Source organism: Orycteropus afer, unplaced genomic scaffold (assembly GCF_000298275.1).
Source record: "Orycteropus afer afer isolate SDZICR_OR568_19922 unplaced genomic scaffold, OryAfe1.0 scaffold00481, whole genome shotgun sequence".
NCBI lineage: Eukaryota > Metazoa > Chordata > Mammalia > Tubulidentata > Orycteropodidae > Orycteropus > Orycteropus afer.
In genome coordinates this window covers 1,562,864-1,577,491 of record NW_006922068.1, presented here as the reverse complement: position 1 = coordinate 1,577,491, position 14,628 = coordinate 1,562,864, and the positions used below count along the sequence as shown (strand labels likewise).

The window sequence follows — 14,628 nt, the reverse complement described above, 5'->3', positions numbered from 1 at the left end:
TTGAGAACGGGTGTGGCTGCTCACCAGGAAAGGTAAAAAAGGACTCTGGGGAAGTGGTGGAGATGAAAGTGCCTGTCCTGAATACGGGGGTGGTCTATGAGGTGGGATGAAAGAGATTCAGGTGGGTCAGAAAAAGAGGAAGTTGGGTGCTCTGGTGGATAGGTCTCATAAAAGATTCTTAATCTAGATGGACTGAGGCTAACACCATAATCTTTAAATCCCTTTGGAAAATTTTTTGATCATGTATTCTAACACAGTAGATTTACTGGGGGTACTTCCCATAGTGACAGTGGTACACACAAAACAAAAGACAAGTCCCGAGGACCTCTCTGATGCCTGGTCATCCACCCTTCTTATGAAGGTTTCAGTGGGTCTTTGGTATAAACCCTGGAGCAGAGGGCTAAGCCACACTGTTATGCCAATCCGACCTCACATGGAGTGCAACTTCAGACCCATTCAAATTCTGCGACTTTTCGTCTTGGAACTTCACATATATCATTCACGCTAAATAGTCACACACACACAGACACCAACCTCAACAAAACTGAATATGAACTCTCTACTAGAGCTGCTAGAGGGACTCGAACCCTCTACCCTACCTAACCTGGCCAAAGGGGATACGAACCCCTGAAGAGGCCAAAGGGGACTCTAACCCCAAAGATTTTAGGCTAGGGGAATTGAGAGGGATTGAGGAGTCTTTAGAGGGGTTTTGAGGGGGTTTCAATAGGAGTTTCATGAGTTAGGAGAATTTGGGTGATATTGCAAGTAAGGAAGAGAAAGAGAAAGAAAGAGAGAGAGATGGGAGCGCAGGTGAAAGAAAGTTTGGATGTAGGGAACCTCTGGCCATTTGCCTATGCAGCAACAGAAATTATGAAGAACAGTGAGGATGTTAAAAATCTAAAGTTCCTTGCTCAGGCCATCGAGAACTATTATTGGGGCCAAACAGTATTGCAATAGAAAATAAGGCATTTGGAATGTAAGTCCTGAGCCAGCCCCAGATTGAGTAAGAGACACCCCAGGGGAGTATTCGGGTCTAGTTTGGAGGTCTGGTTACCCATCATCCCTTAAGTCCTGGTGGAAAGAAACTGTCAAAGACCAGCATCCCAGTCATTTTGCCAGAATCTTGGAAATGGAGACTGGAAGAAAACAGTGGACGTCTCCACTGTAGTTTTCAGTCTGGAACAGCTATGCCATGGAAATAAAGGGAACCCAGGTCGTCCCCAGGGTACCTCAGCCTTTGGAGTGGAAGAGACTCTGACATGAGCTTACATGGACAGAGGCTCTGGAAGTAGAACTAGGACTTGGGATCTAGGTGCCCAGGATTGGGAAATTAGCCAAATGGGAAACTCACTGGTGTTGCATGATGATGGCTGGAGGTTCCTGGTCCGTGAAAAGGAGGAGGAAAGGGAGAAGGGGGGAGGTGCAGCACTCTGTTCCAGCAGAGATTAGTTGCACCACACTTCCCCTTCCTGGCCAATGCACCAGATGTAGGGTCGCAGTAAGGAGAAGAAGACACACAAAAGTGGGGTTAAAGAGTTTTTATTCTGCACTCCCAGGTGAGGTTTATGGGTCCACGAGAGGGGCCCGGGCAAGGTTCACAGGTCCCTGAGAGGGGCCCAAGAAGTTGCCAAGGCACATGTTCTAATTACAGTTAAGAGATGGCAAAGCCTCTCTTATGGTTGAATGTTTGCTTTAAGAGATGGCAAGGTCTCTCTCACTGTTAAATACCTAATTGGCAAAACATCAAAGTATTAAACTTAGATGTTATTCCAGTAGTCCATGTTTTTATCTTATTAGGATGTTTCATACTTTGGGTCTCTGTGTCCTAGTAAACATTTATCATTTTACACCCATTATTCCTGAGGAGATTTCTGTGATTATTTTAATGACCACCTGTTGTCCTTGAGGACGTAGAGGAGTAAAACTTTAGCTCTGTAGAGAATAAGCAGATTGTATGGATTCCAAGACTAATGATGTAATCATGTACAAACACATAAATAAAGTAGAACAAAGACATCAGGCATCTCTCTCACAGAACATGCAGGGCATCCACCTGGCCCCCTTTTCCTTTTAAATAAAAAAAGATAATCATTAATCCTTTCATGTCACTTCATTTCCTGACCTCTGAGGTTTTGCCGGACGTGGCACAATGTACCAAATGTGAGTAATCAACATAGTGGCATCGAGGAAGAGGAAGACATAGAGAGGTGCATGAGAGGTGCAGACAACAAAGATGAACCATTTTGCACATAGAGTACTGCATTGTCAGTGAAGGCAAACATGGGTATATGGGTGGATAGATGGGTGGACATGCTGAATGAGTAGGTTTGTCTATGAAGCAGGGAGTGTACCCAAAACCATGGATAAGGTTGGTAGACAATAGCCCTATAAGTGTATTTGTATGATATGAATTTCCAGTGTATAGTAGAGCTGACAAGGAACAAGGTTGTAGTCACTTCTTGGTCACAGCCAGCTACCCAGCGAGACCGAGTAGTTGAACCTGTGGGCTCGGGACCATAGTCCCAGGGGGACATCAAGCTCAATTGCCATAAAGTACTACACAAAATATTGCTCTACCTCCTACTTTGGCAAGTATCAACTGGGATCTTAAAAGCTTACAAGCAGCCATCTAGATGCAATGATGGGTTTCTCCTCATTCAGAGCAAAGAAGAATGAAGAAAACCAAATATTCATGGAAGCAATTAGTCCTAGTGACTGGTACACCATGCAATCTGCAGCCTATATGACTATGAGAACAGAAGAACTAGATGGTGCCCAGCTACCATTGTCAACCACTTGGAGGGGGATCTATGTAGCAGATCCTGGATAGAGAGGAGAACAATGTGGAACAAAACTCAAAAACATTTCAGAAAACAAAATGGAGGGGACCAGGTTTGCTGGTCTGATAGAGCCTGGCAGAACCACTGAGACTATGGCCCCTAGCTGCTCTTCATGTCTGGAATTGAACCCACACCTGTGGCTTCCAGCCAAACAAAAGACAGGCATATGAGTTGAACATTTACCTGAGGTAAATACGCTCCTTGGAGAGAATAATCATGGGAGAAAGAAGTGCTGTTTATGCTCAGAGAGACAGCTCAGGGGGCAGGAGTGCATGGAAGGATGGACACAGGGAAGAGGTAACTAATGGGAGGAAGTGGGAGGGGAACTATTGCATTATGGTAAATTGTGGTCAATGTCATGTGACAAAGTGTATGTGAACTGCTGTATGGAAAGTGAATTTGCTCTGTAAATTTTTACCCAAATCAAAATTAAAAAAAAAAAAAAAAAAAAAAAAATCACCTCATTAAAGAATAATTTTGAATGCTAATTATCAGAAATTACCAACCAGGAGTGAAAATTATTATCATACTTCAAATTTCTACATGTGCATATTATCTGACTTTACAAACTACTTAGATGATTATGAAAATTAGCATACCTTCCACGGAATCTTGAATCTTTTGGCCCCATTGGGCAAAATGCATGGAACCACCTCCTGCCCAGGGAAAGCAAATGAGTCTGAAGATGGCATTAGGTTTTGGGTATAAGCAGTTCACAACCTTTTCATTTCTAAGAAGAAAAAATCAAATATATTTAACATTGGGCATTTTTAAATAGAAATATTTCGTAATTACAAAGAATGTATGTTCAAATAGAAAGTGATTAGCAAGTTTTCCAAAAAGACCAAAAATTTGCTTTTTTAAAAATTGTTTTTGACAATTCAAGTATATAAACTTTTAGAGTTGTAGATAAAATCAATTATTTGTATATACATTTAGTAAATATATTTCATGTGCACATTGAAAATGGTTTATTATATGAGTGCTGATTTAGAAATTCTTTCTCTCGTTTCCCACAATGCACGGTATAGTTTCAGAGTAAAACTGAACACCAAAGCGTTTTCTTGGCTGAAATCTTTTATTTTTCTATCAACTTTTTTTTGTGTTTTAGATGAAAGTTTACACAGCAAACTGGTTTCCCATTCAACAATTCATATACAAATTGTTCCATGACAGTGGTGGCTGACCCACAATGCATCAGCACTCTCCCCTTTTCCACCCTGCCTTCCCAGTTTTCATCCCTGTAGTTTTCCTGCCCTTCCTTGTCATCTCATCATTGCTTTTGGGCAAATGTTGCCTCTCTGGTCTCATACAGTTGCTTACTCGAAGGAGCGTATTCCACATGGTGTTATTGGTTGTTTTATATGCCAGTCTATGATTTGGCTGGAGGGTGACCTCCGGGAGTAGTTTCAGTTACAGGTTGAAAGGATATCTCAGGGTGATAGTTTCAGGGGTTCCTCTAGTTCCTATCATACCAGTAAGTCTAGTCTTTTTTATATATTTGAATTTTGTCCTACATGTTTCTTCCATTCTAACCATGACCTTCTGTTGTGTCCCTGGTCAGAGCATTCAGTAGTGGTAGCTGGATGCTACTACCTAGTGTCTACTCTCAAGCTAGAGAAGCCTGTGCTTCATGTAGGCCATTAGTCTTTTGAACTGATTTCTTCCTTTAGTCTTGGGTTTCCTTCACTCTCCTTGGCTCTAGATCTTAGATACACCTTGTATGCTTAGAAGACTTCAGATTCCAGGCACTACTCACCAAAGAGTGATGTAGAATACTGTCTTTATTAACTGTCTTAGCTGTAATCTTACAGATATAGATTGTTTCCCTTTCTTCTGCAGCTCTGCTGGTGGATTCAAACTGCCAACTTATTGGATAGTTGTTGAGTGCAAACCATTTGCACCATCCAGAGACTATCATGTTAGTATACTTTAAAAAAAAAAAAAATCTTTCTATATATACATATTTGCATTCATCATATTTTATACCTATCTTACATAGTTTTAATAGTGATTATTAAAATGTGTGTTTACAAAGATATATAATCCTTCCAAATGTGAGGTCATAAATCCTAGAATAATAGTGTCACCCACCCTGGCCTTTTTTTTTTTTTTTTTTTCTTTTTTTTTTAAGTACTAGCCGTGTCAATCGATGAGTATAATAAGCATCCAAAGGTACCACTGATTGAGATCTTTTCTGGTTAACATGTGTTCTCTCTGAAGAGAACATTGATTTCAAATTAAATAATATGAGAGACTGTATGAGAACTTGAATATAAATCAATTTCTGAAAGATAATATTTGAAGAAAAATTCTTTGCCTTATATTTGAAGCTGTATGTTAAGAATTGCTTATTGAAAGACAAAAGTGAAAAGAACCAATTTTAATTTTTTTCTTGTGAAAAGGACTATTCATAATGATGGTTTATTCCCATTAACCCACTCCATCTTCAACAAAGTCATTGATAATGGATTAGCCCCAAATAAGAATTTCATGGGTATTCACCATCTTACGGAAAGAATGCTAGAGTCATTCATCAAGGAGGGTGAAAAGGAGCCTGAAAACTACAAAAGTTTAGAATAAAAACTATGGAGCAAATGGATGACTTTTCTGAAACTCATTTTTCAGGTTGTTGAAGAGTCTAGAAAAATTACCTGAATTCAACAATATTTCTTCAAAACAATTCCAAACACAACTATAAATGCAGAAATAGCAGAAGATAAATCAGATAACAAGGACCTCAAAAATTAAATACTATGCTGATCAAATGACTTTATCAAAATTGTGAAAAAACAACTATATACCTGGAAAAAATCTTGGGGAATAACTTATTTGGTAAGGGTTTAATCTCCAAAATTAAGCAACAATTTCAACAACTCAACAACAAAAAGATAAAATACCTGATTAAAACATGGGCAAAGGACATGAACAGCCACTTCACAAAAAAGGACATTTAAGAGGCCAGTAAATACATGAAAAGTTACTCATGATTATTAGCCATGAGTCCATTCTGACTCATAGCAACTTCACAAGACAGAGTAGAGCTGTCCACATGGTTTCCAAGGCTGTAAACCTTTACAAAAGTAGCCTGCTTTATCTTTCTCTTGTGGGGCTGCTGGTGGGTTTGAACCACCTACCTTTTGCAATTGTTGTTGTTTTTATTTACCATCAAGTCAGATCCTACTCATAGTGAGCCCTCCTTGGATTTCCAAGTTGGTATCACTACAGAAATAGATTGCCCAACCTTCCTTCCAAGGAGTGGCTGTTGGATTTGAACTGCCAGCCTTCTGGTTAGCAGTCAAGTGCCTTAGGCACTAAGCTACCAGAGCTCCTCCTTTGGCCATTAGAGACATGTAAATCAAAACTACAATGAGATACCATCTCACCCCTCCCTGCTCAACTGGCACTGATTCAAAAACCACAGAAAACAACAAATGCTAATAGGGTTTTGGGTATGGTAACTAAATTTGTGTGTCAACTTGGATGGGCCTGGTTGAGTGGCTGGGCAGCTGGATGTAGTATTCCCCATGATGAGACTGGTAATCAACTCCATGATGGAATCTACTGTGAGCAGCTGAGTTGCTCCACTAGGGATGTGGTCTGCTTCTTGTATATAAGGAGAAGTCTTAGGAAATGGTCTCTAGCTTATGGCATACTTGAACTCTTCATGTAGTTGTGTTGTTGTTCAGCAGCCTGCCATGCTTTGCTGACCTGGGGACTTTCAGTGGACTTGAATTAATGGCCAGCCATTTGGTTTGGTAACATCAGGACTGTGCCTTTTTACTTGCCAACCTTGGGCTTGTCAGCCTCAGCAGGCAGCAGCTGAATGAAGAAAAGCCTCAAGCTTCAGTGGGCTGGGAGCAGGAGGCAGACCTGAAGCCCAAGGTTGAGGGGCTTTCACCCAGCCCCTAGAGCCTGGCACTTTGAACTTGGTCTTAAAGCCTCCAAACGGTAAGAGAATAAACTCCTGTTTCTTCAAGCCATCCCATTTGTGGTATTTCTGTTAGGGCAGCACAGAGGTAACCAGAACAGTGAATGAGTGCTCTCTAGGGGGCTGTGTGAATCTTACCCATGAATATTGGGATTGTAAAATTGTATAACCACTATTGAAAACAGTATGGTGCTTTCTCAGAAAACTAGAAATAGAACTACCTTATGATCTAGGAATCCCACTTCTCAGTATATATTTTAGTGTTCTAATACTAAAGGCACACACAGAAATATGCATTTCTATGTTTATTGAAGCACTAGTCACAGGAAAAAGATGGAACAACCTAAGGGCCTGTCAATGGATGAAAGGATAAAGATATTGTGGTACATACACACAATGGAATACTCTACAGTTGTGAAGAATAATGATGAGAAGAATTCTGGGAGGACAGCAGCATAAACAATCCATTGTTTTGACCCAAATACAACAAGGAAAGAATTCTTGGCTTTGAGGGACTCTGAATTGCAGAGTAGAGGAAAGCAGCAGGGAACTATAGTGAGGCGAGAATCAACAAATCAGTAAGTTGCATATAATAGGAAAATTGCTTCTCTCACTGTCTGTGCCCCTTCTCCAGTCATTCAGGCTGCTGGCCACTGTGAACTAGGGTAGAGGCCCCAGAAAAAGCGACTGCTTCCCTAACAAGCACAGCCCCTGCCTGTATAAAGGGAAAGGATCTCAAGCTTTTTATCCTAAAATCAACAAAAAGCAGACCTCCCTAGGGGGCTGTTTGGAGTGTGTGAGGCCACCTGCCACCCAGACATTGTCATTTCCCAGCCTAATGTGAATTGCTATACAAAGCCTATGCAATGGAATTTGCTCTCAAAGTCAACCATCCACCTGCCTTCTTGGGCACCCCATAGCTCAAGTCTCTGAAACCAACAGGAGAGATCTCCCAGGGAGTCGGTTGTGGTCTGTCTACTCCCTCTTTCAGTTAGTGCTGAGGGCTGCCAACTGAGGTTGCTGTGTGCTAATAAGAAGTCATCTTCGTTAGAAGCTATGTCCACACCCAACATACCCCAGGAGGTGCTCTGATAGCAACAAGGCAGACTTCCCTGGGGTCCATTTGGAATGTGCCAGCAATTTCTCCTTCCAGAAATTGTTGGCTGCTAGTCTACTGCGAATTGCAACACAAGTCCCAGGCAATGGAATCTGTTCCCACAGTAAACATTCTATGGGCCTCCCTGTCCACCTCATAGCTCAGGCCTCTGAAATCAACAGGAAAAACCTCCCTGGGGGTCAATTAAGGTTATTCTGTCCCCATCTCCAGTTGGCACTGAGGTGCTGCCTGAGGCTGATATGTGTCAGGAAGCAAAAGTCTTGAATAGAGGTTCCACTCACAGCCAACTATCTACAGGGGAGTCTCTGATAGCAATAAGGCAGACTTCCCTGTGGATCTGACCACAGCACAACACTCCCTCCCCAACTGGTAATTGTTGGTTGCCAAGTGTTACAAACTGCTACCGAAGGCCCCTTTAGTGGAGTCTGGTTCCACTGTCAACACTTTGCCTGCCATCCTGTGCACCCCATAGGTTAGGTCTCTGAAACTCACAGGAAAGACCACCCTGGGGATCAATTGGGGGTTGTCTGCTCCGCCTTCCAGTTAGTGCTGAGGACTGCTGACTAAGGCTGCTGCATGCTATGAAGCAGGAATCTTGAGTGGAGGCTACATCTACAGCCAACATATCATGGGGCAGGCTCTGATAGTGACAAGGCAGACCTACCTGTGTCTCCATTTGGAGGGTGACTACCCATCCACCAGCCACTAACTGTCAGCTGCTGGACTGATACAAACTCCTACAGAAAGTTCTCTATAGGAGTCAGAAGGTAGGTCACCTAAGTGGAGACTGATCCCTCAAACACCACAGGGCCACTGGGGCTCGGAAACCAAGACAGATCTCTCAGGGGTCCTTCTATGTAGTGCTAGCCCCTCTTCTTCCTGAAATGGAGGAAATTGTCTGTGCCTCCCCTGATTGCCAGCTCAAAAATAAGCATCCACCACATAGCAGAAAAGGAAACCTTGAGCATAATGGGAGGGCAGCTCCTGGCCCTAAAGGGGGCCCTCTTGCTGTGTTTTTTTCTGGCTAAAAATGTGATTGCAGAAACAGAGAAGGTAACAAAATAATAATCAGAGAGAGGAGACTGTGCCCCCTAGAGGACAGGTTGATTATGTTATGATATCATGCCAGAGTAGAGGTGCCCACAGGTGGACTGACTGAACACAGCATGCTCTCTGGTTTGTTTGGGAGAGATTGAAAGTTGAAAAACAAGATCTGGAACTTTCAAATCCTAATTTTACCAGAGAGGGGGAGGGACCTATCACAGAGAGGGAGAGGAAATAGAAAGCAAAAGCTGAAGTCTCTGCCCATCTAAGAGTTTCTTGAAGAAAGTAATTTGGGCAAAAACACCAAATACTGGAGAAACTCACTACCTTCAAAACTTCTAGTTCCCCTGCACTGACATATCACAAGACACAAAAGAACAGAGAAACAATGGTGTAACCATATCAACATGACAAAACAGTGATAGCACATCTAGGGATCACTAAATAATGAACAAAAAAAAGGAAGATTATAATACCTTAACATTAAACATAATTGAAGAACTAAGGGAAAACAGGGACAATGAGTTGAAAATATTAAGAAAACAATGCAAAAACAAAATGAGGATCTAATAAAAGAGATATTGAAACTGAAAGGGGCAATAACTGAAATGAGGTAGAAGGATTTACCAAAAAATTTAATCAGTCAGGAGAAAGAATCAGCAAATTAGAATATAAAGATAACAGATGCTGAAGAGTAACAAGAACAGAGGCTTCAGAAGCCTGAGCACAAATATCATAAGATTTCCAGAAGGAGATGAGAAAGGGAAAGAGACAGAAAGAATATTAAAGATATAATGACAGGAAAATTCCAAATATAATGAAAGATATGAATCTGCAAACCTGAGAAGCTCAAAGAAGCCCAAGCAGGATAAATCCAGAGTTCTACATCAAGGTGCATTATAGTTAGGCTCTAAAAAATTAAAGATAAAGAAAGAATCCTGAAATCAGTGGGAGAGAAACATTCATATACAAAGGATTACCAATAAGATTAAATACCAATTTTTCCTCAGATACATTGGAGATCAGAAGGCAATGTGCTGAGAGAAAAAACAAAACAAAACAAAAAAAAAAACTGACAACCAAGAATACTATACTAAACAAAACTATCTTTTGAGAAGGTACCCTCTCATGCCAGGCTCCAGGGGCACATGTCCCAGTGGATCGGTGGTTTCTACCACAACTGCATGTTCCCAGGGCTCCTGGCTGACTATAACTACAAAGTTCCTCCTCTCAGTTTCCTTATCTTCCTCTCATTTTTCTCCTTTCTCTTTTCCCAAACTTTCTTTCTTTTTATCTGTTCATTTCTCCCTTTACCTCTTATTCTTCTTCACTAATCCTCAACCTTGTCCACCCCTTCTTTTTCTTTTTCTTAATATTTTCTTTTTCCCTATGTTTTATCTTTTATTCTATCATATCATTTTCTTCTCTTCTTTTCCTTGGCATTCTTTTCTTTTTTTTTCCTGTCACATCCAGTGAGAGAAGGACATTAACACTCCACTAGTCCACCATATCTCCTGCACTGACTACCTTATCCAACGGACAAACACCACCACCAGCTCCTCCACCACTAGATCAATAACAGACAGTTCACAACACCTGTTCATCACAACTGCAGCTCCTTTTCAGTGACAGAAACCCACACCCCCATTCTCAACAGTTACTCTACCAACCTGAAGATAGCTAGGGAGTGTCTCCGTGCTAATAATCTAAGAACCCAAGAAGCACATCTGCACCATACATCTGGATCTACTGAAACAAAGCAAAACAGAAAACAATCAAGAAATAAACACAACAACTTCAAAATGTGTCTGAGACAACAGACAACTTCCATTCAAATGAAGAAACAGGACAAGACACCAGAAGCACATGACCAAACTAAAGAACCAGAAAATCTCCCCAAAGAAGAACAGATAATAGAACTACCCAATAAGGAATTAAAACTAAAGTGTTAATTAATTAAAGCTTCCAAGAGTTCAAGGAAACCATAAATAGAAGCAAGGAAAAGATGGTAGCCTTGAAGAATTCAGGCAAATCATAGGACAGCAAAATGACCAAATAAAGAGACAATGAGAAATCATACAAAAATAACAGTTAGAAATCCAGAAGATGAACATTAAAATTACTGAAATAGATCACACATTGAACAGACAAAAGAGCAGAGTCGAACTGGCTGAAGAATACATTTCCTAGTTAGAAGACAAATCACTTGACACTAGCTTGGATGAGGAAAAATCAGAACAAAGAATGAAGAGAAATGAAAAAATCCTAAGAGTTATCTGGGATGGTGTCAAAGGAAATTACATACATCTGATTGGAATTACAGAAAAAAGGATGGGGGGGTGGGAACACCCAGAAAATTATCAAAGACTTGCTAGCAGAAAACTTCCCAAATATCATGAAAGATGAAAAGATAGCCATCCAAGAAGCTCAATGTGTTGGATTGGGTTCTCTAGAGAAACACAAAAACCAGCAAAGTATATATATATATATATATATATAGAGAGAGAGAGAGAGAGAGAGAGAGAGATTTATCTTAGATAAATGGCTCACAAGCGTGTAGAAGCCGGCAAGTTCAATCTGAAAAGTTCGTCTCTGGAGGGGGATGGGGCCCAGGGCTGTCTGGCTTTCACACGCACGGCAGAGGAGTTCAAGTCACAAAGCTCGTCTCTGGAGAGAGATGGGGCCCGGAGTCGTCTGGTTCCCGCAAGCGCAGCAGAGCCGGGAAAATCAAAACTGGCACGCAGGGTCGCCGTTCCCAACAAAGGAAAAAAATCCAAAAGGCTCCTCCGGGGCGCGCAGCGAGCTGCTTGCTCCAGGAAGCATATATCTGGAATGCCGTTTTTCCAGTTTGTTCCTGGGATAGTATTACAGGTAGGCCACACCCCTGGGGAAACTCCCCCTAGACTGACCGGCCGCTTAGGACGCAGTCATGTGATCCATCATGGGAAACATCACTCACAAGTGAAGTCCAGCCAAGTTGACACATCTTCAACTATCACACTCAATGAACCACATACAGGACAGACCTGAAGACAAAGTCACCAAGACATATTATAATCACAATTTCCAAAACTAAAAACTCAGAAACAATCCTGAGAGCAGCTCTGGCAAAATGAAATGTTACCTACAATCCAACCCATAAGACTAAACTCTGATTTCTCAGCAGAAATCATGCAGGCAAGAAGGCAATAGTATGACATACACAAAATCTTGAAGGAAAAGAATTGCCCACCAAGAATTACATATCCAGCCTAACTGACCCTCAAATATACAGGTAAAATTAGGACATTTCTAGACAAACAGAAATTAAGACAATTTGTATAAACCAGACCAACCCTACAACAAATGGTAAAGGAAGTCCTTTCCACAGAAAACAAACAATGGAAGACAATAAAAAGTAAGATTAAGACACATGACAACATCTCTTAGAAACCAACCCAGAGACAAGAATTCTCAAAACTAAAATAAGAACCAGAGACATTTACAAAAATTCCAAATGGAGAAGGAAGTCAGAATGATATCACATAGAACAGACTGTTATAAACTTAGGAAGATGAGAATTTACTGCAGGGATTCAAAATGGAGTCTCGTCAGTAAGCACCACACTATTTCCCTCTAGCATCTAAGTGCTTGAAAAACTATATGCAGCACTTTGAATTAGGGATTTTGGTGCTCTGAACAGCTCACTGAATGAGAGTGCACCAAACACAGAAGAGCAGAATTAGAGGAAAGGCACAGGGAGATTATTTAAGAAAGAGCTACTTGGCGGAGGACAGACAGGCAGCCAAGAGAGGCCATTGGAAACTTCCTTGGTGCAGTCACTGACTGGCACTTGAGGGTGGTCACCTGGGAACCCCATTAGCCAGCAAAGAAGACACCCTGTGTCAGCATGCCAGCGACCACTCCAGTGTCCCAGTGGGTGGCCCCAGGGATCTGCCTCCAGCACCTGATTTTGTCAGTGAGTTGGGTCATCTGGGTGCAGGCAGGCACAAGCACCACCGCTGAGGCTTGGGCGGAGAGCTCACTGTTGCACCGGGGAGGCGAGCTCCCTCCCCTCTCAGTGACTCACTGGGTGGGCTTGGGTCAGCCTGGGAGACATGGTGCTTATCTTTGTCACAGATAACAGGACCGCAGTTTGCTGGCAGGTACCCCGCCCCCGACTCCAACATAGCTGAAATTGCATGCATCTTTGGCGCCACAGGTGGGCGGTATCACAGACAAACTCCAGAGCAGTTAGTGGTCTGGCAAGATTGGGCCAGCACCGAGGGCAGATGGGGCAGGGAGAGAGAGGGGGCCGCGACTGAGTGCAGTCCCAGGAATTTGCCTTGGATTGGCTCTTTGGCGCTGAGGGGACTCAGAGGCGGGGTCTTTGAGTGTGCCTCAGCCTGTCGGAGGGTTGCATCTCCCTAATGATGGGAATCTTTCCTGGGATTGAGCCGTGGTCTTGTAAATAACTAGGTCATCAATAATAGCCTGGACAAATCCCTAGAAACTGACACTAGCAACACCAAGCTTTCCTTCTTCTGCTCCCATCTTCTCTGCCAATAACTTCACTCTTTCAATAGAAGAAACCATATTCAGCCAATTACCATAAAACCTCTCGCTTTGAACTCTAAACCCTCTTTACGACAAACAGAAACACATATCCACATTCCACACAGTGATCTCACCATCACAAAGAAAACAGCAGAGCAACCCAACATACCTGAATTAATAATAAAATAAAATACACCAGCTTCACCTTTTCAAAATATTAAATCATAAAACCAAGACAAAACAAATGAACACATAACCAGAAGCTAGAGACAACCTAAAGCGACACAGCACTCTACCAGATTCCAGGGGTTGAAGAAGAGGTTCTGCTTTCCAGTCACCCCAAGAACTCTCCAGACCTGCCCGAATGAAAAGGTCCTAGTTTAAACCATTTTTTTTTTAAATCTTTTCCCCATTCCTGATTAAAAGTTCTATTTTTTTTTTCTTTCTCTAATTTTCCGTTTTTTTTTTCCTCATGTTAACCCCATTCCTTATTTTTTCTTTTGCATTTTTTTCTTCATTATTCTCCTTCCCTACCTTATCTCTCTTAGTGCCCTATCCCCAGATATTACAGGTTTTCCTGTTTTCTTCTTCTTTTCTCTCCTTTTCCTTTTTTTAGGTTACTGTTCCTGTGTGATTTCATGGTGAATTTTTTGTCCATGTGCTTTTACAGTTTTGATGCTTATTCAATTTTCATTTTTGCCTAACTTAGTGGAAGACAGCAACAAACCCCATATAAGTACGCCTATACCTCCTGCAACTTCACTTACTGAGTGAGAACCAGCACCTCCTTCTCCACCAATGGACCAATGATAAAAAACCACCAAGAAGAGCCTGAATCACCCTTGGCTGCTCTTCACAAAAAAACTAAGAGAGATCTTAGTACAATACCATGATGTTTCAGAGACAACAGACAAACACAGTCCACACAAAGAACCAGGATAAAGTGGTAGAAACAATGGAACAGGATACAGACCCAGAACACATCCCTGAAGAAGCAGCAGCATTAGAACTCTCTGATAAAGAATTCAAAAGAATTATATTTAGGTATCTTTAAAGGATTGAGAGACAGACCAAAGGAAACACAGAAAAAACTTTAGAAGAATTTTGGGAGAAAATACAAGAACAAAATGACAAAATAAATGAAAAATTAGAAATGATTC

At 41.6% G+C, this 14,628-nt stretch overlaps 1 protein-coding gene across 1 annotated transcript in view; it reads right to left on the bottom strand.

The window, feature by feature from the left end:
• The window catches only part of OLAH (oleoyl-ACP hydrolase), a 73,055-nt gene extending 62,519 nt beyond the window's left edge, over positions 1 to 10,536 (bottom strand). Inside the window, exons 1-3 of the mRNA XM_007954927.1 lie at positions 10,460 to 10,536; positions 3,440 to 3,570; positions 2,034 to 2,067 (exon numbers count right to left, since the gene is read on the bottom strand). Of these exons, the coding sequence (XP_007953118.1) occupies positions 2,034 to 2,067; positions 3,440 to 3,570; positions 10,460 to 10,536 (242 nt within the window). The remainder of the gene's footprint in view (positions 1 to 2,033; positions 2,068 to 3,439; positions 3,571 to 10,459) is intronic.
• Positions 10,537 to 14,628: the final 4,092 nt, after the last annotated feature.